The sequence below is a fragment of the Bos grunniens genome, chromosome 16 (assembly GCF_055505025.1).
Source record: "Bos grunniens cultivar Pamir isolate PY7600 chromosome 16, Bosgru_T2T1.0, whole genome shotgun sequence".
NCBI lineage: Eukaryota > Metazoa > Chordata > Mammalia > Artiodactyla > Bovidae > Bos > Bos grunniens.
Genome location: NC_141180.1, coordinates 62,030,032 through 62,056,184, shown reverse-complemented (window position 1 = coordinate 62,056,184; position 26,153 = coordinate 62,030,032). Strand labels below are relative to the sequence as shown.

The 26,153-nt window shown below is 39.3% G+C and overlaps 1 protein-coding gene across 2 annotated transcripts in view; it reads right to left on the bottom strand.

The window, feature by feature from the left end:
• Nucleotides 1–14,725: 14,725 nt before the first annotated feature.
• The window catches only part of LOC147356927 (usherin-like), a 76,241-nt gene continuing 64,813 nt past the window's right edge, over nt 14,726–26,153 (bottom strand). For both annotated transcript variants that reach the window (XM_086345329.1, XM_086345327.1), the window contains exons 9-11: nt 21,066–21,263; nt 19,048–19,202; nt 14,726–15,578 (exon numbers count right to left, since the gene is read on the bottom strand). In XM_086345329.1, coding sequence (XP_086201455.1) covers nt 15,330–15,578; nt 19,048–19,202; nt 21,066–21,263 — 602 coding nt within the window. In that variant the 3' untranslated portion in view covers nt 14,726–15,329. The remainder of the gene's footprint in view (nt 15,579–19,047; nt 19,203–21,065; nt 21,264–26,153) is intronic.

Here is a 26,153-nt window from a genome sequence, read left to right as displayed (position 1 = left end):
GGTCAAGAAGCAACAGTTAGAACTGGACATGGAACAACAGAATGTTTCCATATAGAGAAAGGAGTATGTCAAGGCTGTATATTGTCACCCTGCTTATTTAATTTATATGCGGAGTACATCATGAGAAACGCTGGGCTAGATGAAGCACAAGCTGGAATCAAGATTCCCAGGAGGGGTATCAATAACCTCAGATATTCACATGACACCACCCTTAGGGCTGAAAGCGAAGAAGAACTAAAGAGCCTCTTGATGAAAGTGAAAGAGAAGAGTGAAAAAGTTGGCTTAAAACTCAACATTCAGAAATCTAAGATCATGGAATCCAGTCCCATCACTTCATGGTAAATACATGGGGAAACAGTGGAAACAGTGATAGATTTTTTTTGGGCGGGGGCTACAAAATCACTGCAGATGGTGACTGTAGCCATGAAATTAAAAAGATGCTTGCTCCTTGGAAGAAGTTATGACCAACCTAGACAGCATATTCAAAAGTAGATACATTACTTTGCAAAAAAGGTCCATCTAGTCAAAGCTATGGTTTCTCCAGTAGTCACGTATGGATGTGAGAGTTGGACTATAAAGAAAGCTGAGTGCCGAAGAATTAATGCTTTTGAACTGTGGTGTTGGAGAAGACTCTTGAGAGTCCCTTGAACTGCAAGGAGATCCAACCAGTCCATCCTAAATGAAATCAGGCCTGAATATTCATTGGAAGGACTGGTCTTGAAGCTGAAACTCCAATACTTTGGCCACCTGATACAAAGAACTGACTCATTAGAAAAGACCTGATGCTGGGAAAGATTGAAGGCAGGAGAAGATGGGGATGACAGAGGATGAGATGGTTGGATGACATCACTGACTCAATGGACATGAGTTTGTGTAAACTCTGGGAGTTGGTTATGGACAGGGAAGCCTGGCGTACTGCAGTCCATGGGGTCACAAAGAGTCAGACACGACTGAGCGACTGAACTAAACTGAACTGATGTCATTTGGTAGCCTTGAGTGAGCCACACCTAAAGTCTACATGTGATTTTTGTTGTTTGTTTCATGAGCCTTTAAGTGCCCATTTGTGAACCCTGGTTGAACTGTTTTGGTAACCTTCAAGAAACAGAGTTATAAGCAATACTACTCTTATAATTGCTAATAATGTTACATGTGTACACACAGGGTCAGAGTCTTCTATGTTACACACAGCAAGCATAAGCAGCTATTATTATGTGCATGAGGTGATCTGCCTTTATACGAGCTAGAAAGAGGTACCAGATTATGGGAGAGAGAATTAGCAAGAACACGAAAAAGTCTGGTGAAAGGTGAGGTTTTGCCTTTAATATCACCAGAACAAGAAATATTGTTCCTGCCTCAAAGGTAGGAAAACAGGTTCAGAGAATCAAATAGGGACACAGCAGACAAATGTTCGGCTTGGAGTAGGGACAAACCAATGATTTTAACACTAAGTCCTGTGCGGTCTCCATCGGATAAGTTATATCAAACACACTGAAAATTTTCAATGACTGCCTCCCCTCTAAAGATTAAATAGTATCTGAATGATATAAAAAGGGTAGAAACCACTGCAGTTGTTCTTAAAGTGAAATATAATGGAAGGATTTCATTCAAAACACAAATACAAAAGTTAAAAAACAAAATTGGGTATGTTTTATTTCATTTTTTTCTCCTCTTTTCACTGAATTCTAAACATTAATTAAATGTATCTTTTGAGAAATGCAGTTATTCTCTAAGGAAGTTGCTTCTTTGATCACATAAATAACACACCAATTAAAGTTTCAGTTCCCTACAGTTCAGTAGTTCAGTCTCATCCAACTCTTTGGGACCCCATGGACTGCAGCATGCCAGGCTTCCCTGTCCACCACCAACTCCTGGAGCTTGCACAAACTCATGTCCATCAAGTCAGTGATGCCATTCAACCATCTCATCCTCCGTTGTCCCCTTCTCCTCCTGCCTCAATCCTTCCCAGCATCAGAGTCTTTTTCAACAAGTCAGTACTTCACATCAGGTGGCCAAAGTATTGGAGCTTCAGCATCAGCATCAGTCCTTGCAATGAATATTCAGGACTGATTTCCTTTAGGAATGACTGGTTTGATCTCCTTGCAGTCCAAGGGACTCTCAAGAGTCATCTCCAACAGTTGAAAAGCATCAAATCTTTGGTACTCAGCTTTCTTTATAGTCCAACTTTTACATCCATACTGGAAAATGCAGTTTTGACAATACAGATCTTCACTGGCAAAGTAAAGTCTCTGCTTTTTGATACTGCTGTCTAAGTTTGTTATAGCTTTTCTTCCAAGGAGCAAGAGTCTTTTAATTGCATGCCTGCAGTCACCGTTTGCAGTGATTTTGGAGCCTAAGAAAATAAAGTCTGTCACTGTTTCCATTGTTTCCTCATCTATTTGCCATGAAGTGATGGGACCAAATGCTATGATCTTAGTTTTTTGAATGACGAGTTTTAAGTCAGCTTTTTCACTCTCCTCTTTCACTTTCATCAAGAGGCTTTTTAGTTCCTCTTCACTTTCTGCCACAAGGGTGGTGTCATGTACATATCTCAGGTTATTGATATTTCTCCCGGCAATCTTGATTCCAGCTTGTATCATCCAGTCCACCATTTTGCATGATGTACTCTGCATATAAGTTAAATAAGCAACGTTACAATATACAGCCTTGATGTACTCCTTTCTCAATTCGGAGCCATCGTTCTATGTCCAGTTCTAAATGCTGCTTCTTGACCTACATACAGGTGTCACAGGAGGCAGGTATGGTGGCCTCGTGTTTCCATCTCTTTAAGAACTTTCCACACTTTGTTGTGATTTACATAGTCAAAGGCTTTGGCGCAATGAAGCAGATGTTTTTCTGGAATTCTCTTGCTTTTTCTGTGCTCCAACAGATGGTGGCAATTAGATCTCTGGTTCCTCTGCCTTTTCTCAATCCAGCTTGAATATCTGGAAGGTCTCAGTTCAGGTACTGTTGAAGCCTAGCTTGGAGAATTTTGAGCATTATTTTGCTAGTGTGTGAAATGAGTGTGACTGTGTGGTAGTTTGAACACTCTTTGGCATTGTCTTTCTTTGGGATTAGAATGAAAAATGACCTTTTCCAGTCCTGGGACCACTGCTGAGTTTTCCAAATTTGCTGACATATTGAGTACAGCACTTTCACAGCATCATCTTTTAGGATTTGAAATAGCTCAGTTGGAATTCCATCACCTCCACTAGCTTTCCTCATAGTGATGCTTCCTAAGGCCTACTTGACTTTGCACTCCAGGATGTCTCGCTTTAGGTGAGTGGTCATGCCATCATGGTTATCTGGGTCATGAAGATCTTTTTTATATAGTTCTTTTGTGTATTCTTGCCATTTCTTTTTTATATCTTCTGCTTCTGTTAGGTGCATACCATTTCTGTCCTTTATTGTGTCCATCTTTGCATGAAATGTTTCCTTGGTATCTCTAATTTTCTTGAAGAGTTCTCTTGTCTTTCCCATTCTATTGTTTTCCCTTATTTCTTTGCATTGATTACTTAGGAAGTCTTTCGTATCTCTCCTTGCTATTCTTTGGGATTCTGCATTCAGATGTGTATATCTGAAACTGCTACTGCTGCTAAGTAAATTAGGAATTTGAGATGAATAGACACACTCTACTATACAGAAAACATTACACTACTATAATATTATGCTGCTAAGTCGCTGCTAAGTCACTTCTAAGTCCGACTCTGTGCGACCCCATAGACGGCAGCCCAACAGGCTACCCGTCCCTGGGATTCTCCAGGCAAGAACACTGGAGTGGGTTGCCATTTCCTTCTCCAATGCATTAAAGTGAAAAGTGAAAGTGAAGTCCCTCAGTCATGTCTGACTCTTAGTGACCCCATGACTGCAGCCCATCAGGCCCTCCGTCCATGGGATTTTCCAGGCAAGAGTACTGGAATGGGGTGCCACTGCCTTCTCCATATCTGAAACTGAAGTTTACTTAATATTTACTACTTGCAGTCCTTCTTCCATGTACTTCCTAGACATTAATTAACACCATTAAAGCCCTTGGGGAGTAAGACAATTACTCCCAGACGAACTGCTGTTCTCTGCTCAGATAACAGGAGCCAAAGCATAGAGAGATGAAGGAACTCACCTCTGATGACAGAGATAAGAAAGGATGAGGTCCGGATGCAATTCTGGGCAGTTGGGACTTCCCTGGTGGCTCAGACAGTAAAGCGTCTGCCCAAAATGCAGGAAACCCAGGTTCAGTCTCTGGGTTGGGAAGATCTCCTGGAGAAGGAAATGGCAACCCACTCCAGTATTCTTGCCTGGAAAATCCCATGGATGGAGGAACCTGGTAGGCTACGGTCCATGCAGTTGCAAAGAGTCAGACACGACTGAGTGACTTCACTTTCTTTCTTTTCTTTTTGGGCTGAAAAATGTGACCCGGAGCAGTTGGGTCCACCCTATGAGGCTTCTAAGTAAAATGACACAGATCCTTCAAGGCCTAGTAACACTTCTGGTAATATTAAAAATCCACATGGGGCTAGGTATTTGAATATTTTCATTTGGAATATGAGCACAATTCATGTACAGAGGCAGACTCAGCAGTCTGAAATTGGACTCTTTGGGTCTAATCCTTATCTACCTATCAGCTACTACCACAAGCCAGCTTATTGACTTCAGTTCCCATATATGTAAACTGTGGGCACAGGAATATAGACTGCTTAATTGAACCACAGGCTAATATGAAAGAAGACGACAGATGCATCCAACATTTGTATATTCTATTCTTAGGTCCAGTAGTCATGTACAAAGGTGAGAATTAGACCATAAAGAAGGTTGAGTGCTGAAGAATTGATGCTTTCAAATTGTGGTGCTGGACAAGGCTCTTGAGAGTCCCTTGGACTGCCAGAAGATCAAATCAGTCAGTCCTAAAGGAAATCAACCCTGAATATTCAGTGGAAGGATTGTTGCTGAAGCTGAAGTTCTAACACTTTAGCCACCTGATATGAAGAACTGACTCACTGGAAAAGATTCTGATGCTGCAAAATACTGAAGGCAAAAGGAGAAGGGGACAACAGAGGAGGAGATGGTTAGATAGCATTACTGACTCATCAGTCAGATGTGACTTAGTGACTGAACAACAATTTCTTAGGTCTTGTATTTTTCCTATTGTTAGAGGATTGATTTACTAATAGACTTGGTTCCAAGAGTCTGTAAGTAAAGTGTGGACTGCCACGAGGCATAGATGATTTACATGAACTGGATGACCTTTCATATATATGACTGTAAAACTCAATAAAATCAACACATTTCAACTGGAATTTGCTGTCACTTTAAGGAAGCCCCTATTGGTAGTCCTTAAAATGAGATATATTTGAAATATTAGCAACAGGCAGTGAAAAGGGCACACCAATTGAAAACTACTCATGAACTGATCAGGATGAGAAGAGGGAAATAAAGAGATGTCTCCAAGGAACCGTTCTGACTGTAACTTAATCCTAAAGTCAAAGAGTAGAAGGAGAAAAGAAAACATCATTCAACTGCTCAGCATTGAATTAAAAGAGTAAGAAATAGAGGCTGTAGAACAGAGAAAGACAAACGCATGGAGAAAAGCCAAGTATTTAACATTTCAGTGGAGTGGAGATTACTGTGGCTGCAAATTACCTGAATTTCCCTACAGGGAATCATGTTCTCTTTTAAAGGAAAGAGGCATACTATAACCAAACTCATTACAATTACACTTTCAAGTAACATCCCTTTCAAGAGTAAATATGTGTTAAAAAGAGACTGCAAAAAGTCTGCCTATGGATCATAAAAAGATGATTTGGAAAACAAAACTCATAGCTCTGTAAGTTACACTGGATGTACTCTATAAAGAACAGCTTGTTTCTCATGTTTACTCTCCAGGCAGTCATGAAAAAGCTTTTTGTTCATTACAGTTTCAGATAGCTAGTGCTACCTCAAAATAGTCATTCAGTTGTCCTAAATATCATCTATTATTCTTCTGAAGAATTACCAAATAATCCTAGAGAATATGTAATTTCACAAGTTCCTCAGTCAACTTGGTTAGTTATTAGTTCAAGTGCTGAGAGGCCTGAATTACTTCAAAAAGCTTTTGTTAGGTGGTTACCAGGTATTGCCCACTCTGCGGGCAGTTACTTGCCCTGGCACCAGTTCACCCAAACTAGATGCTTGCCCTGGCCCATGTGAACCACATATCTAGTTTTACCGTTGAAAAGAGCTATCTTTTGCCTCCACCTGCCTGGGAACTCATTAAATGATTTTTCCCCTCCCTCACCCAAGAACATTTCTGCTCGTGGAGATTCCCAGGAACATCCAGCATTCACTGTGATGACTAGAGCTATGTCAAGGCTCAATTTTGGATTAACCTGATTCCATGTGAAAATTGAGATATTCAAAAACTGGTATCCCAAGGGATCATGGAATCACTTTAGATACACCAAATGTGCATTTAAATTATGGTTTGTGTCACAAAATTTGATTGTGAAATATTTCAGGAGCTCACAAGCTAGGGCCCCCTTTCCCTGATAGTATCATCCATCATGATCTCAGCAGTGTCCATCCCTCTTAGTCAAGTCAATTTCTTGCCTCTCTGAGAGCAGCCATTGGCACTGTCCATTTCTTGCATTGAGGCTTTGATGTATGAGTTCAGTTGATATCTCATATGAACCAGACATCAAAAAATCCAAACTAGGGCGCTCTTGCATTTGCAAATACCAGTGAAATAACTTAGAACTTTCCATTCTGACTACTTGCTACAAAGCTTATTTGCATTCTTAATTCTCTATTTAATGTGTAATTCTACACCAGAGATTAAGCTCCTCTCCCTAGTATCAGAGTGATCAGATTCATTACAAGATACTTCCTGAATGAGTCACTAATTTGGCAGGCTCTCTTTCCAAATGTATTAACATTAAAAACATTAATAAGATAATCCAAGGAAAGACCCTTGCTTTTGATTTTTGTATCACTGTATTAACAAATATTTTTCTGCCTTGGAGTTTGGTGTTGTATTAGACCAAAGCCTCTTTTATCCTACATTTTCAATCAGAAGCTTCTCTAGAACAAAATGTGTCATCAGGTAGCAGCAAAGTCTGATGCTTAAATGATCCACAACAAAGATATACATCTCAGGGAAGAAGGAAACTGGATAGAACTGCTGGGAATGAAACAGAAATAGTGATTTCTCAGTCAAAGTACCTTGGAATAATATCTGGGATTCCAAGGGATTTTTTTTTCCTTTAAATACTGGTGTCTAGACAGCTGATGCATATAATGCTTTGGCTATAATATTATATCTGTAAGAATATAAAAGAGAAGAAGAAATAGTTGTTGATGTGCCATTTTTTGCAAGAATTTAGGCTCCTTGGAATTTGAAAAATGAAAATAAAATGAATTCTCACACCTACTTTCACAGGTCTGACGCTTGGTGGCCAGAGGTCAGGTGGTAGTGGGGGAAATACAGCCCAGAGTATCATACATGACATTAGAGGCTTCTGAAGCTGCTCTGAGGACACAATAGCCATCCCAGTTTTCATCCTGTTTCAGTTAAAGATACCCACTACTGTATCAGTTCAGTTCAGTTGCTCAGTTGTGTCCAACTCTTTGTGACCTTATGGACTACAGCATGCCATGCTTCCCTGTCCATCACAACTACCAGAGTTTGCTCAAACTAATGTCCACTGAGTCAGTGATGCCATCCAGCCATCTCATCCTCTGTTGTCCCCTTCTCCTCCCGCCTTCAATCTTTCCCAGCATCAGGGTCTTTTCCAATGAGTCAGTTTTTCCCATCAGGTGGCCAAAGTATTGGAGCTTCAGCTTCAGCATCAGTCCTTCTAATAAAAAATCAGGATTGATTTCCTTTAGGATTGACCTCCTTGCAGTCCAAGGGACTCTCAAGAGTCTTCTCCAACACCACAGTTCAAAAGCATCAATTCTTCAGCACTCAGTTTTCTTTATGGTCCAACTCTCACATCCAAACATGACTACTGGAAAAACCATAGCTTTGACTAGATGGACCTTTGTTGGCAAAGTAATATGTCTGCTTTTTAATATGCTTTCTAGGTTGGTCATGGCTTTCCTTCCAAGAAGCAAACATCTTTTAATTTCCTGGTGGAAGTCACCATCTGCAGTGATTTTGGAGTCCAAGAAAATAGTCTATCACTGTTTCCATTGTTTCCCCATCTATTTGCCATGAAGTGATGGGACCGGATGCCATGATCTTTGTTTTTCTGAATGTTGAGTTTTAAGCCAGATTTTACACTCTCCTCTTTCACTTCCACCAAGTGGTTCTTTAGTTTCTCTTCACTTTCTGCCATAAGGGTGGTGTCATCTGCATATATGCTGCTACTGCTGCTGCTAAGTCGCTTCAGTCGTGTCTGACTCTGTGCGACCCCATAGACGGCAGCCCAACAGGCTCCTCCGTCCCTGGGATTCTCCAGGCAAGAACATTGGAGTGGGTTGCCATTTCCTTCTCCAATGCATGAAAGTGGAAAGTGAAAGTGAAGTCGCTCAGTCACGTCCAACTCTGTGCGACCCCATGGACTGCAGCCTACCAGGCTCTTCCGTCCATGGGATTTTCCAGGCAAGAGTACTGGAGTGCGGTGCCATTGCCTTCTCCCTGCATATATGAGGTTACTGATATTTCTCCCGGTAATCTTGATTCCAGTTTATGATTCATTCAGCCTGGAATTTCTCATGATGTATTCTGCATATTAGTTAAATTAGTAAGGTGACAATATAAAGCCTTGATGAACTACTTTCCCAATTTGGAACCAGTCAATTGTTCCATGGTCAAAGGCTTCAGTATAGTCAGTGAAGCAGATGTTTTTCTGGAATTCTCTTGCTTTTTCTATGATCTGACAGATGTTGGCAATTTGATCTCTGGTTTCTCTGCCTTTTCTAAATCCAGCTTAAACATCTGGGAAATTCTCAGTTCATGTACTGTTGAAGTCTAGCTTGGAGAATTTTGAGCTTTACTTTGCTAGCATGTGAGATGAATGCAATTGTGCAACAGTTTGAACATTCTTTGGCACTGCCTTTCTTTGGGATTGCAATGAAAACTGACCTTTCCCAGTCCTTTGGCCACTGCTGAATTTTCCAAATTTGCTGGCATACTGTGTGCAGCACTTTCACAGCATCATCTTTTAGGATCTGAAATAGCTCAGCTGGAATTCCATCACCTCCACTAGCTTTGTTTATAGTGACCACTACTATATATAAAATAGATAATCAACAAGGACCTACTGTATAGCACACAGAATTCTACTGAATACTTTGTAATAACATATAAGGAAAAGGAATCTGAAAAAGAATGGATATATGTATATATACGTGTGTGTGTGTATGTATGAATCAGTTTGCTGTATACTTGAAGGCAATACAACCTTGTAAATCAACTATACTCTAATATAATTAAAAATGAAGTTTACTGCCAATAAATTCAAACTGCCAGAGACCAGGGCACAAACGCCATGTAGTAACCTCAGAGCATGCTTAGAAGGATCCTGAGTGTGGGTCAGTTTTCATCATCCTGAAATTCTTAATGATTTTTGAACAAAGGAGCCCCACACTTTCATTTTGCGTTGGGCTTTGCAGATTGTGTCACCCATCCTGAGCTTTAGTTGTGTCTGACTGTGATTTTTATATCCAACCAATATAGAATCTAGTTCAGATACTACTGGATTGCCCAAAATTTTTGTTTGGATTTTTCTGTAACCTACAATGGAAAAACTGGAATGAAATTTTTGGCCAACCCAAGAGTTTACTACTCAATATTTATTCATTCAACAAGGATTTTCAAAACACTTAATGTCTGTTAGGTACTGTGATAGGTCACAGTACAGGTAACACAATGGCAAAAGGAAGCTGCTGCCTCTGTTCTTAAAAAAAACTTTAACTCCTGGTTGAGGAATAGAGACAAGTAAAAGGATATTCAACGAAGCATAATACATACCATGAGAGTCAAGTGTAGGATACTATGGGAGCACATGATGGAGTTACCTAAATGTAAAATCTTCATGTAAAAAATGTCCACGTTTTGGAATATGGATGGTCAAACTATGTTTTCTTTGTTTCAAAAGTGATATGGACTATATCTGTTTCAGTACATTAGTAGTACCCTTTCCGCTACAATTAGCCCTGGTAGGATTTATGCTGTTTTATCACAGAAGGTTTTTACAAGTTTCTAATAGTATGAGAAAGGAAGACAGATTATTCTTTCCTTGTTAACTTAAGGCTGCTAACTGTTCCCTTTCAATGAAATGAAATGATGAGCAACTTCCAATGGATTATTTGGAAAACATTTCCCCCAGAGTTAAGAGACACATAAGCCCTTATCATGTCTGCTGCTAAAGAGGACATGATTAATTCATTTTGTTCTCGGTGTCCCTAATCATTTCGTTAATCCTTTCCCCCTCTCCTCTACCCTGATGCCCACATTAGGAGGTCCACGTTTCAAGTGTGGCAACCCAAAGTGAAATAATGCCATTGCTGACATCCCATTTGTTCCGAGCAGGATGGTGGGCATGTCTAGTAATAAATGATATGAAAAGGTCTTTTATTGACAAGCTGCCACACGCTGTTTGCATTAGCGAATCTGAGAAGATGATGGCTCTACCCTTGGTCCCCATGGTACTGGGCTCAGTGCGATAGCAGAAAGTGCCTTGGTTTACTTAGAGCAGTGATAACACCTCTAAATAATTAACTGAGGACTTCCTGTCTTCAATTACTTAATGCTTTTTTTTTTTTTTTAACATCTTGAGAGGATTATAAGCAATTTATGGATTTCACATGATGAGTGCATTTGCCTCTATTCCCACAAAGCATTTACAGGATCATGTTTCTAAAGCTTTGAGGTAATTAAAAATAAGCATGGAGACAATGGGGCTGGTGCTAGGTGCCCTCGTTCCCTTCTGTCATTTCTAGGGACCTAGATTCTCAGGCTCCTGGATGACTAGAGCTACAGCTTCATCAGTGTTTGACTGTGACTCAGGGAATGCCGCGGTTTTGGAAATGATGAGAAAAATCAAAACCTTTATCTCTGGGGGGGGGTTCGGGCAGCTCTTCAATCAAATGTTTGAGATTGAATGTGAAATAAATTTGATTATTTTAGTTCATTTCATAAACTCAATAAAACAGTCATTCCCATCATAAGATAGTTCCCTACTGAATTAGATCAGTCAACTAACCATGGAACTGAATTTTCCCTGGCAGATAAAATGTGTGATCACTACACAGGTCTCAGGTTTCAGATTTTCTAATGCCAAGCACCACACCTGTCCCATAGGAACGACATATGTGAGGGTATACTTAGTAAGGTTTTTTTGAATAAAGGTATATTTACTCATTTAACAAAGAAATCTGTTTAGGACTATATTGTCCAAGTGAAGTACATGCTAAATCTGTCTAAAACAATATAGAAGGATGGATGAAATGAGTTCTAACAGATTTTTTTTCCCTTTTATAATCTTTTTTTTTCTTTTTTTTTTAATTTTATTTTGTTTTTAAACTTTACATAATTGTATTAGTTTTGCCAAATATCAAAATGAATCCACCACAGGTATACATGTGTTCCCCATCCTGAACCCTCCTCCCTCCTCCCTCCCCATACCATCCCTCTGGGTCGTCCCAGTGCACTAGCCCCAAGCATCCAGTATCGTGCGTCGAACCTGGACTGGCAGCTCGTTTCTTACATGATATTTTACATGTTTCAATGTCATTCTCCCAAACCTTCCCACCCTCTCCCTCTCCCACAGAGTCCATAAGACTGTTCTATACATCAGTGTCTCTTTTGCTGTCTCGTACACAGGGTTATTGTTACCATCTTTCTAAATTCCATATATATGCGTTAGTATACTGTATTTATGTTTTTCCTTCTGGCTTACTTCACTCTGTATAATAGGCTCCAGTTTCATCCACCTCATTAGGACTGATTCAAATGTATTCTTTTTAATGGCTGAGTAATACTCCATTGTGTATATGTACCACTGCTTTCTTATCCATTCATCTGCTGATGGACATCTAGGTTGCTTCCATGTCCTGGCTATTATAAACAGTGTTGCGATGAACATTGGGGTACACGTGTCTCTTTCCCTTCTGGTTTCCTCAGTGTGTATGCCCAGCAGTGGGATTGCTGGATCATAAGGCAGTTCTATTTCCAGTTTTTTAAGGAACCTCCACACTGTTCTCCATAGTGGCTGTACTAGTTTGCATTCCCACCAAGAGTGTAAGAGGGCTCCCTTTTCTCCACACCCTCTCCAGCATTTATTATTTGTAGACTTTTGGATCGCAGCCATTCTGACTGGTGTGAAATGGTACCTCATAGTGGTCTTGATTTGCATTTCTCTGATAATGAGTGATGTTGAGCATCTTTTCATGTGTTTGTTAGGCATCTGTATGTCTTCTTTGGAGAAATGTCTATTTAGTTCTTTGGCCCATTTTTTGATTGGGTCGTCACTTTCTAACACCATACACAAAAATAAACTCAAAATGGATTAAAGATCTAAATGTAAGACCAGAAACTATAAAACTCCTAGAGGAGAACATAGGCAAAACACTCTCTGACATACATCACAGCAGGATCCTCTATGACCCACCTCCCAGAATATTGGAAATAAAATCAAAAATAAACAAATGGGACCTAATTAACCTTAAAAGCTTCTGCACATCAAAGGAAACTATTAGCAAGGTGAAAAGACAGCCTTCAGAATGGGAGAAAATAATAGCAAATGAAGCAACGGACAAACAACTAATCTCAAAAATATACAAGCAACTCCTACAGCTCAACTCCAGAAAAATAAACGACCCAATCAAAAAATGGGCCTTTTATAATCTTAAAAGAACTAAAATTAGGTGGAAAAACTTTAAAATGTTTATCCCAATAAAAGAAGAACTTTGGCATTAAGTTATGCATATGAAATCTTCTCTGACGTGAAAAAGGTCATAAAAAATGATAATAGAAGAACTGGTGGAGTGAAAGTATTTAAACAAAAATCTTTGCAATTATTTTATAATTAAGGAGGTTATCAATTCTGTTGATTTGAACAATACAATTGAATTTGGTCTGCTGGCATGTAACCGTTGGTTCTAAAAATGGAAACCACTACAGCTGGCAATAGTTTGAAGCCTATGCTGATTGAGTAGACAGATTCTGTAGGAAGAGAATTCTTTATCCTTGTATCCCAGTTTATGGTGAAACTTTTATCACTACAAAGTCTTCATGGACCTTAACTTTGCTTTCAAAACTCTGTAAATTAACATTCCACGGCCTTTCTAAGTCATTCTTTTGATTTCTTCTACCCCATTCGGTACAGAGTTCTGTTGGAGCAGCTCCATACAAGCTAGTCCTTAACTCGTCACTAGTATCGGGAGCTTCTCAAGAGCAGCAGTCTAATTTTGGAGCACATACTAAACTATCTAGAACACAACAAGCAGGTTACATGTCTTTTGTTTTTTTGAATGAACTGGTATTCTGATTTCCTCATAGATGGAAGCAGCAAATGCCTTGGGCACCCCGAGCAGGCCAGTTTTCACCTTCATCTTTCCAATGTGGATATTAACACATTATTGACCAGAGATGTACTAACGCTACAGGCATTAGTTTCTGCAAAAATTCCCTGGTCAGTCATGTGTTTAAAACATCCCTAACTTACAAGGCTGTGACGAGAATCACAGGAGTCAAAATGCAGCGGTTCTTTATAAGTCGCCAAATACATGTAATTTTTATCATGGAAAATAACATCATTTTAACTACTGGTGATGATTTTCATTTATACTGAAATAAGGAACAAATTTGATCATCTAAATGGATGAGGGCTTTCCCATCCCCATTATCATCGGCTTAGCTCAGGATCTTCAGATCAGGATTGCAATGTGCTAGTCCGCAAATATTTTATTAAGCACCTTCCGTAGGCTTATGGCACTTTTGGAAAACAGTGGACATCTGTCAGTGAGTGCTTGCTGTGTGTCAGGGAACTGTCCAGTTGAGAGTAAATCACGATGAATTTATTTTTTCCACCTGTATAGCACAGCCTGCATCTTCTCTAGGGAAAAATCAGGCTTGCTTTTCCAGGCCTTCCTGCACTTCTGTGTGTTTCATCATCCCTGGTATCAATGTACCCTGCTAAGTAAAGAGTCGGACACGACTGAGTGACTGAACTGAACTGAACTGAAGTATAGGGTCCAATGGAAGGCAGGCATTCATTCACTCAGGAAGACTGAGGCAGGGGTGGGTGTGGGTGGGTGGGGTCGGTGCTGGGTGGGAAGGGTTGGGGGGAGTTGGGAGGTTCTGACAATAGGGAAAGAGTGAAAGTTTGTAAACTCTTGCTTGTGTTCTCAGAAACTAAACAAATTTACACAGCTGTCTGGGATGATTCAATAGTCTAAATGATGAGCTAAGTTACTAATTATCTTGAAGCATTCTATTCTGTACAATGGGGGTAATAATTCTCTCTGCCCCATAGGTTTGTGATGAGGATCAAATTAAGCAGTAAATGCCAAGGCTTAGGACATTATTTAACACATTAAATTCACTTATTCTCAAACATTTATTTAGCACCTACTGCTGTGTCATGGACTGTTCTGGGTGCTCAAGATATGGGATTGAAGTAGGTAGAAATACTTCCAAAGGAGCAGGACAAAAAAGGCAAATAAAAAGCAAACACTGTCAGGCAATGAAAGGTCTGTAGTGAAAATAAAACAAGGTGATGTGATGGTGTATTAGCAAAGCTGACCTAGACTGGGTAAATCAGAAATTGCTTTTATTCAGGACTGACATTCAGACTAAAACATGTTAATTATTATTATAATCACTGCTAGTAATTTCTGACACTATACTATAATACTGTACTATTATTATATTATTAAAGCTAATTATAATACGTTATATAAGCAACAAAATAATACAATTACTATTAATTAATGTTAATAATAACAACAAATTGTCACAACCAGTCAACTGTTAACTATTCTGTGTATTAATTACCCACACAGTAGATAAATGTTAGCCTCTGGTTGATTTTTCTCCTTCCTTCAAGTACATTCCTGGCTCTCCTAGTCCCATTAACTACCAGTATATCCTTGGGGAATGAAAATGCATCTTACTGTTAGTCTGGGGAAAGAAAAAAAAAACACCTTAATACTGATGCAAAAACCCTACACATAATGCATATCAAAGCCAAATATAAATTATTTCTGAAGTTATCTGCTGTTGTGGCTTATTGCTGCCAGTGTGGGCTCTTCTATTAGCATGGATAAGTGGGACCTGACCATATGTCAAGAGAACACGTCCTCTCGAAGTGACCTCATATATCAAACACACACCCCTGGGAGGCTTTGCCCCCCTAACCACAGTGACAGACTCTTCCGGTAGGTTTTCCTCTTTTTTTTTTACCTGTGACCGTATGCTGCCTCCTGTCAGTGGTGTCAGTGTAGATGAGACCTTTCCCGACCTGCCTGAGCTGGTACTCTTTAATGACGCCATTTGGCTTCGGAGGGACATGCCAACTCACATGCAGAGCCTCTGCACTGGGGGCCGTGACTCTAGGCGGAGGGATATTCTGCGGGATTCCTTGGGTGGTAGCTGCAACGACCTGAAAACACAGGAATTAAACAGCAATTTCTTGGAATAGTACACTAGGTATTCTGATCAATGAGAATGTCACTTTTGTTTTAAAATGTTGTTGTCTTAGCTTGGCATATCATTAGCTAGGCTTGGAGAAGCAGTCCCTCTTTTTAAAATTCTTTCTCTACCATCCTATTCAAACAATGAAATCTGACCTTGAATGTATTCCGTAAGTCTTCGACTACCATTTATCACAACGGTTCAACAACAGTTTTGATGGCAGAGTGCAGTCCTCAGTTTAAACAAGTAAAATCTGGCTGGCAGACTGTCTTACTAGAGAACTCTTGATAACTCTCTTCCATATGGCCTATCGGTGTCTTTGCATTTTAACAGCCTGATTTTGTACATTTTAAGCACCAGTAAACTTGGAGCAAAACCCACATCTGAACTTGCTTGCATATAATATACTTTGAACAGTGTAAATGGGCAGTCTTTTTGCTACTCCTTCTATGATACCCAGGATGACTTTATAGTGTCTGCACCAATGTTCTGAAAGAGAACCAAGTGAGAAGAAAAAAAGGATAAATCAACCAGTGATTTGCTCAACATTATCAAAATATATTTGGGTGGAAAAAATGGCTGCCTTTGTTTTTTTCACAGAATTAAGTCTGATTTCGCTTTTTCACGGATTGTTTTGGCATCTGGTAGGAAGGAGATGTTCAGAATGGTTCTAGGACCCTTTGGACCGTAATTTTTGATTGGGCCAATCAGCTGCCATCTGTCTAGATGGCGGGTGCAACTGACGGGTCTGAACGAATGTTGTATTTGGATGGTTCTTCAACAGTGTTCAAAGATGCTGAGCTTCTTAAGTGTAAACCATATGAAAACTGCGTTTCCTCTGACTAGTTTGGCATCAGTGAAATGGCTCTTTCCTTATTTTTCTCCCAAATTGTTTGACTGCTTTTTCCTTTTTTCACTTAGTAGCTCCCTCAACGTGGCTGGTCATCTATGGTTTTTGGTTTTTGTCCCTTTGTCTATTCTTAAATGACCACATTCAAACTCATTGCTTCAACTTCCTCCATAGATCTTTCCAACAAATTTCAGTCACTTCTTAATCCAGCTTCTGACTATAGACACTTTCACTTAAAGTACCAAATTATATTGCTTCAACAGTATGTGACCAAGAACTTCCAGATGTACAACCTGGATTTAGAAAAGGCACAGGAACCAGAGATCAAATTGCCAACATCTGTTGGATCATAGAAAAAGCAAGAAAATTCCAGAAAAACATCCGCTTCATTAACTACGCTAAAGCCTTTGACTGTTTGGATCACAGCAAACTGTGGAAAAATTTTCAAGAGATGGGAATATCAGACCACCTTACTTGCCTCCTGAGAAACCTGTATGCAGGTCAAGAAGGAAAAGTTAGAACCAGACATGGAACAACGGACTGGTTCAAAATTGGGAAAGGGGTACATCAAGGCTGTGTATTGTCATCCTACTTATTTAATTTCTATGCAGAGTACATATGACATGTCGGGCTGGATGAATCACAAGCTGGGATCAAAATTGCTGGGAGAAATATCAATAAGCTCAGATATGCCGATGACATCACCCTAATGGTAGAAAGTGAAGAGGAACGAAAGAACCTCTTAATGAAGGTGAAGAGGAGAGTGAAAAAGCTGGCTTAAAACTCAACATTCAAAAAATGAAGATCATGGCACCTGGTCCCATCACTTCATGGCAAATAGATGGGGAAACAATGGAAACAGTTACAGACTTTATTTTCTTGGGCTCCAATATCACTGCAGATGGTGACTGCAGTCATGATATTAAAAGATGTTTGCTCTTTGGAAGAAAAGCTATGACCAACCTAGACAGCATATTAAAAAGCGGAGACATCACTTTGCTGACAAAGGTGCATATAGTCAAAGCTATGGTTTATCCAGTAGTCATGTATGGATGTGACAATTAGAGTGAGAAGAATTGATGCTTTTGAACTGTGGTGTTGAAAAAGACTCTTGAGAGTCCTTTCGACTCCAAGGTGATCAAACCAGTCAAATCAGTTGTAAATATTCATTGGAAGACCTGATGATGAAGCTGAAGCTCCGAATTTTTGGCCACCTAATGCAAAGAGCTGATTCACTGCAAAAGACCCTGGTGCTTGGAAGGACTGAAGGCAGGAGAAGTGAGGGACAGAGGATTAGATAGTTGGATGGCATCATCGACTCAAAGGATATGAGTTGAACAAACTCTGGGAGATAGTGAAGGACAGGGAAGCCTGGTGTGCTGCTGTCCATTGGGTCGCAAAGAGTCGGACATGACTGAGTGACTGAACAACAACTATCTGCTATCTTCTCCTCCTCTTAAATATAGTTTTGAAAGCTTTAAAAATGGTAATCATTCTTTACTTTTAACTTTTCTTCTTCTTCAAAAAAAACTGAATTGTGTTAGTTTCAGGCATACACCAAAGTGACTCAGTTATATACATATATGTATGTGTGTGCGTATTCTTATTCAGATTCTTTCCCTTATAGATTATTATGAAATATTGAGCATAGGTCCCTATGCTATACAGTAGGTCCTTGTTTATTTTCTATATAGTAGTGTGTGTATGTTAATCCCAAATTCCTAATTTATCCTTTCTCCCCACTTTCCCCTTTGGTAATCATAAACTTGTTTTCTATGTCTGTGAAACTATTTTTATCTTGTAAATATGTCCTTTCTTACAAAGAAAAGACTTTGTATCCATTCTTTTAGATTACACATACAAGTGGTATCATATGTTATTTGTCTTTCTCTGGCTTATTCACTTAGTATGATAATCTCTTGGTCTGTTGATGTTGCTGCAAATGGCATTATTTAATTCTTTTATGGCTGAGTAATATTCATATATATATATACACTATGAATATATATTTTTGTTTTTTGATTTGCTTGCAATATGGCACCATGACCTACAAATTGGTCAAGCCAGATACTTTGAAAATACCTATGATACTTCAGTTTAATTCCCCTACATACAGTTGACTACTGATTCTTGTCAAGGCTGTTGGAGGAGCCTTGGAACTATTTTATTTCCCTATGTCAGATTCCTTTGCCCTTTTGTCTGTTTTACAAGAAATGGCAATTATTGTTCATATGATATTTACATAGAATTTCTGTTTTTAAACTGAGAAATGGTTTGGGAATTATTATGAATTTATTGAAGACCAACTAAAAAGTCGTTGGTGAAGGAGAAGGGGATTAAGAGGATAATATTGGTTCAAGTTTTTTTCTTTTTGTGAAGGAAACATTGATATTTGAATAAATCTCTTTTTCAGTGATCTATCCTTTCAGATGGAAGTGTTGGTACTCAGTTGAGATGTCATATGGACACCCTAATTTATTGGGGTGGACACTGTTTTCTGTCACTGAAAACATTACTCATAACCTGGACCTTCCTACAGTCTTGACACTGGGCAATTCTGTCCAGAGTTTAGGCAAACTCCTCTTACCTTGCTGCTAGTAGCACAGCCAGCAACTGTGCAAGCTTTCAGCTGGTATGAATATTCCATAAAGGGCTGAATTCCTTCCGTATCAGAGAAGCTCAGTGATGTTCCTCGAAAACATTCAATTCCATTTCGGAGAAGAATGTAGGCAATAATAGGACCTAAAAGAGATAGACAAATGCCTGAATTTGAGTGTGGGATTCTTTGAACTATTTGCAAACAAATTAGATGGCTTAGAGTTCTTAAAGCTCAACATTCAGAAAACTAAGATCATGGCATCTGGTCCCATCACTTCATGGGAAATAGATGGGGAAACAGTAGAAACAGTGTCAGACTTTATTTTTGGGGGCTCCAAAATCACTGCAGATGGTGATTGCAGCCATGAAATTAAAAGATGCTTAACCCTGGGAAGGAAAGTTATGACCAACCTAGATAGCATATTGAAAAGCAGAGACATTGCTTTGCCAACAAAGGTCTGTCTAGTCAAGGCGGACCGGTTTTTCCAGGGGTCATGTATGGATGTGAAAGTTGGACCGTGAAGAAAGCTGAGTGCTGAAGAATTGATGCTTTTGAACTGTGGTGTTGGATAAGACTCTTGAGAGTCCCTTGAACTGCAAGGAGATCCAACCAGTCCATTCTAAAGAAGATCAGTCCTGGGTGTTCTTTGGAAGGACTGATGCTAAAGCTGAAACTCCAATATTTTGGCCACCTCATGCAAAGAGTTGACTCACTGGAAAAGACTCTGATACTGAGGGATTGGAGGCAGGAGGAGAAGGGGACAACAGAGGATGAGATGGCTGGATGGCATCACTGACTTGATGGACATGAGTTTGGGTGAACTCCGGGAGTTGGTGATGGACAGGGAGGCCTGGCGTGCTGCAATTCATGGGGTCGCAAAGAGTCAGACATGACTGAGGGACTGAACTGAACTGAAAGTTCTGAAGAAATGGGATAATATAGCATTATTTAATATTAATTTGCTATTACATTGCTATGTGGAAGCAGTTCTTAATTACACTCACTCTTATGGAGGAGATAGATTCTTGACATGAATAATCAGAGTCAATTGTTTATTTCCTCTCAACTATTAAACATTTACTTTCAATACTATTTTGCCCTCTCATAACATGCTTTGCTTATTTGAAAGCAGCTTGGGGTCACACAGAGTTGGACACGACTGAAGCAACTTAACAGCAGCAGCAGATATATGCTGGGATTCAAAGAAAATAATAATTTTGGGCTAAAAATTTGTGAGGGCTAATTCACAAATGAATGATTCAGTTCAGTTCAGTCGCTCAGTCATGTCCAACTCTTTGCAACCCCATGAATCAGAGCACTCCAGGCTTCCCTGTCCATCACCAACTCCCAGAGTTCACCCAAACTCACGTGCATCGAGTCAGTGATGCCATCCAGCCATCTCATCCTCTGTCATCCCCTTCTCCTCCTGCCCCCAATCTCTCCCAGCATCAGGGTCTTTTCCAATGAGTCAACTCTTCGCATGAGGTGGCCAAAGTATTAGAGTTTCAGCCTCAGCATCAGTCCTTCCAGTGAACACCCAGGACTGGTCTCCTTTCGGATGGACTGGTTGGATCTCCTTGCAGTCCAAGGGACTCTCAAGAGTCTTTGCCAGAACCACAGTTCAAAAGCATCAGTTCTTCGGCACTCAGCTTTCTTCACAGTCCAACTCTCCCATCCATACATGACCACTGGAAAAACCATAGCCTTGGCTAGATGGACCTTTGTTGGGAAAGTAATATCTCTGCTTTTTAATATGCTGTCTAGGTTGGTCATAACTTTCCTTCCAAGGAGTAAGCATCTTTTAATTTCATGGCTGCAATCACCATCTACCGTGATTTTGGAGCCCAAAAATATAAAGTCTGACACTGTTCCCACTGTTTCCCCACAAAACTGAAGTTCCCTTTTTAGTGGTTAGATGTGTGCCAATTAAATGTATCCCACTAATTTCAGTTCCCTTATGGATTTAATGGGATTATGTTATTTTAATTTTAAAAATAGTTTAATACCATTTGATTGTATAGGTTTCTTCCAGCTTAAGACTATTACATCATCAAGATGATCCATTTTTGTCCACCTGGGGGGACTCACTCCTTCAGGCACATCTTCTTTTGTTCTGGCTCTAACTGCCTTGCTGAATCCTCGCCCATAGCGATTCCATGCAGAAATCCTATACTCATACATCATGTAGGGCTCCAGGTTCACATCTGGAAATACAGAAAATCAGACAGTGAAGTTTTTTCAAAAAATTAAAAAACTTTTTTTACCATCCTATTGAACATGAATGTCAAAACCTTTAAAGAGTTAAAAATAAATGCCTAATGTTCTGATCCCAGTGTATGTAAATAAAAACTTGAATGTCTCTATTTTCTGAATCATAAAAAATATTGTGTTTATTACAATATTTAGAAATATGAAAGACACAGAGATATGAAATTGCATAGAATGGAATTCACCTTTCTGAATAGAGAACTATGGATACATTAGAAAACAGATTGAAAAATAAAAGCATTCGACTAATGTACATTAGATGTTAATGCTTCCCAAGTTCATGATCTCTTCTGCATGAGGCAGGTTTGGCAACATTCTTTTATAATTTTATTATTATAAGCTTTACCAATTATTACATTGTCAATATTACTTTATTAAATTACTATATGAATTATAATGTAGTTATGAGATACAGGGATTGAAACTTAGCACATCATGATACCATTTTAGTGAATAAAAATGAATTCACACTCCATTATACATACTGTATATCAGAGAAGGCAATGGCAACCCACTCCAGTACTCTTGCCTGGAAAATCTCATGGATGGAGGAGCCTGGTAGGCTACAGTCCATGGGGTCGCTAAGAGTCGGACATGACTGAGTGACTTCACTTTCACTTTTCACTTTCCTTCACTGGAGAAGGAAATGGCAACCCACTCCATTATTCTTGCATGGAGAATCCCAGGGATGGGGAAGCCTGGTGGGCTGCCATCTATGGGGTCGCACAGAGTCAGACACATCTATACTGCACTACATATTCTTCCTTCCATCTTCCACCAAGCCAGAAAACAAAAATCAAACCAACCAATCTAATTAAAACAACAAAGCCAACTTGCTAAGATTTTTGGTCTGGCTAAAGTTTTAGATAATCATCCATGTGATTCAATGGTGTCTCAAAAGGTGTCTGAAACATCTTAGTTCAATTTTGAGTTTTAATAACTTTGGAAGGACAAATGCTACAAATTTACCAAAAACATTCCTTGAAAATTTAATTATTTAAATCTGCTTTCCACTTAATTCATTCTGTGAATTTTGAATATGTACATGTGTACTTTGTGTGGCAGTTTCTGATAACTCTTGCTTAGACAGGAGGGTCAGAAGAGGTCCTCCTTGGCTGCCGGGCCACCTGCCATATCTCCACTGGATGCAGGTTAATTCTCAGCTCCATCCACTTGGGTTATTTTATCACATTATCTTTACATGCATCTCCTTACAATAAACCCTACTCTGCCTCTTTTATAGAATTAGTATGAAAATAAAATTCAGTAAGTTATGTTGCAGAACTTCATAAAATATAAATTGCTATAAAAATGTATTTCTGTCTTCATTTTTCTCAGCGTAACTGCTGCTTTGTACCTGTGATGACCACCACTGAGTTCCCAGATCTCCCTTCTGTCCAGAGACCTCTTGGCCAGAGTCTACATTTCTCAGTTACCTTTGCAACTTGGTGTAGTCACATGACTTATCAACAATGGAAGGAGCGTGGGAAGTGACATAGGCAATTTGTGCATCACTTTCTAAAGAGGAAATCATTTGCATTCTTATCTCCTTCTGATGGGCTAGAACTAGGGTGTTGTGGTAACTCAGGCTGTACCACTTGGAAGCATGATGAGGAATCTAGATCCTGAATGACCCTGTGGGAATGAGCTTCCCAGAATGTCCACTGACCCACAGATGGTAACTCGAGTTTTGAATATCTTGTTATAGTAGATTAAACTACTCATTACAAGTACCTGTTATTCTGTACATTTCAAGCCCACGTTTCTATTTCTATCTATGGCAGCTCTCCACACTTCATTCCCGATCTTTCCTCCACTGTATTTCATTCTCCTTTGACTCTCTCATGTCTTATCCTTGTTTCTGTATTTTCCCATGAGGGCTGGTTTTTCAAAGACATTCCCAGCCCATAAAAGCATTTTTTTTTTTTTTTTGGTTTACACATAAGAAATCATTTGTTGAAATTTTACCTTTCCTCAATCATCTCTCTCATTTCTTAGAGCTCTTTGTTCTTTGCCAGAATTTTTAACTCTCCTTCATTCATCTTTAACTTGCAAACTCAAAATCATTTTATACATTACATGGTGCTAATATTCTGATAATTGAGGGTGTTGGGTATTAGGGGGTATATGTTTGTTCAATATTTACTTGTTAACTGCTGAAATGTCCCATACATATTTGTCTTCATTATTTTTTTAGCTGACAGAACAATCCTTCCAAAAATGTGTATATAACTGTGTCATTCCATTGCTTAAAAAGTTTTACTATCCACTCGTTGTTGCATAAAGGTGAACTCTTTAGTGTGGCCTCAGAGGACTTCATTATATGACCCCCGCTCTCTGGCCTCTTCTCCATGACTTTCTCTGCCTTATACATGCTACATCCATATTGAGATACTGTTGTTTTTCAGACATGCTCAGCTTCCTCTTGCTTCCTGTACTTTGCATGTGATTCTCTCTCTGCCTGGTTCACCTCCCCTTTTCTCCTCAGGCATAATATCCTTCTTGAAGTCTTTCCTCCTTCCTCGCCTCTCTAATCTATGTTAGGTGTCTTTGTCATACTCTTCAAAATTATCCTATGCTAACCTCTATCATAGAACTTACCTGCACATCATTTCTCATATTAGAGGTAATTACATATTTGTTTCTCCATCTCTTCCTATTAGCTTCAAATCCCTGATGGAAATTCCTATTTGTTTTAAAGGTCCTGGTATGAAGGACTTCCCTGGTAGCTCAGATGGTAAAGAATCTGCCTATCCTGGTATACTGACTGGTTATTAGTAAGGATTTAATAAACTTTTTTGATAAATAAAGGATTGTATCAACAAATGAATTTTGGTCAGCACTGGTGGTAGGTTTAAATTGTCAATCTCTTAAAAAAACTGACTTTTTTAGTCTAAATTGGTCTCAGTGGAATTTGAGCATCATTTGAGTGCTGAAATTTTTTCATGAAGAAGAAAATTTTGTCATTTTTCATTTTCAATTTACACTGTTTTCCAGTAGGCAAAATGATCTTAAATATGGTCATTAAAAGCTCTCACAGTATTATATCAGTAGTTGGAAACAATTCTCTTCTGGAGAGGGCTATCGCAAATACGTCACAAAAATCCTTCAAACTCTTGACCCTGCTTAAAACAGGCAGATAAAAGCAGAGAATCATCTTAGAAGGAAACAAAGTAAGTTTTAAATGGGGGTTCATAAATTAAATCTATAACAAGGGCTGGGAGGAGATTAGTGGTCCAACTGTCTTCTATCCTGAGGCTTTTCCCAATTAAACGCATTACAATAAATATTTTTTATTTGCTTACAGTGTGATAAATCTAAAAGGTAAACAGGTCTGTTCTCTTCATGGGAGAGATGAGACAAGTGTCCAGCTGCCTATGAGGCATGGTAGGGGTGGTGAATGGCTTGACCATGTGTCACAGGAGCACAGAAGGGAGAGGGGGCTGGACTTGGGAAGTCTTCACTGCAGACGTGAATTCTGACCTTGTCCTTGAGTGTGACAATTAAGAAACACATTACAGGTGTAACGAACAGCTTGAAGGAGGTTGGGAGCACCCAGAAAGGAGCGCTACACTGTGTGGAGTCCTCTGATGTCTTCTGCTCCTAACAATGATATGATATGAACCTCACTTTTCCCATAAGTTACTTTTATTTACAGATCGGACCTTTGGTTTCCTCATCTGTTAAATGATCATACTTACCTGATTGCTTTGAGGGTAAGTTAGGTAAGGTTTAAAAATGCCTAGCACAAAGTGGTGGTGATGGGGCGGGGGAAGGGAGGAATGGGTTGGGATTTTGGGGATGGCAGATGCAAACTATTATACATAGAGGAGATAAACAACAAAGTCCTACTGTAGAGGACAGGGAGCTATATTCAATATCCTGTGATTAACCATAATGGAAAAGAATTTTAAAGTACACACACACACATAACCAAATCACTTTGCTGTACAGCAGAAATTAACACACATTGTAAATCACCTATACCTTAAAAAATGCACAACACCGGGACTAAATAATACTCAGTAAACTTTATTTCCCTCCCTAATCTACTCCCTCTCCTCCCAGTATCCTGCCTTAGTATTTTCCTTCTCAGGATTTGCCATTAGCACCTACCAGTGGCTGGGTAAGGCAATGGAGTCATGATGGAATGGAGTGGAATCTGTTTATTTGATTTTAGCTTGCTTGAATTATGTCACTTACATGTATTCTATTTCACTCTAAATAGATGTGTGTACACACATATACACACACAGTTGCACACACACATTTAATTTTCGAAAAACAGAACCTTAAGTAGGGCCTTAAGTAAATGGTTGAATAAAAAAAAAGTGAATAGATGGCAGAACTATTTTGGAGATAATCCTAAAATTCACAGCATTTTTCTCTACACTCAGCTTAGCCTGAGAATCACTATTTTGGACTACTGCTTTAAGGCCAAGATGGGGCTTAGAAATTACTTTTTTCCATAACCATGAAGGTTCTTACTCCCAAGATGGTGGCCGTCTTGGGGAACACCCCCAAAAAGACTAAGGGAGAGCACAGTCTCTGGACCCAGGCTAAAGAGGAAAGGGAATACTGATTTCACTGAGCAGTCTGTCTCCTCCTTGGAATGATGCTGTCAGGTCTTAATGAACAAGCATGTTTCTGCCTCTTTTTTGCTTGCAAGAATAACATTAACAACATTCATTCATGGCATTTGTTGAAAGCCTGCATTCAAACTTTTGAGAAAATTAGGCTCATTTAAAATTAACTGTGTATACCATAAAATGTCACAAAACTAATTTATCCCTCTGTTCTTTATTCTCTATGGGCTTACTTTAAAA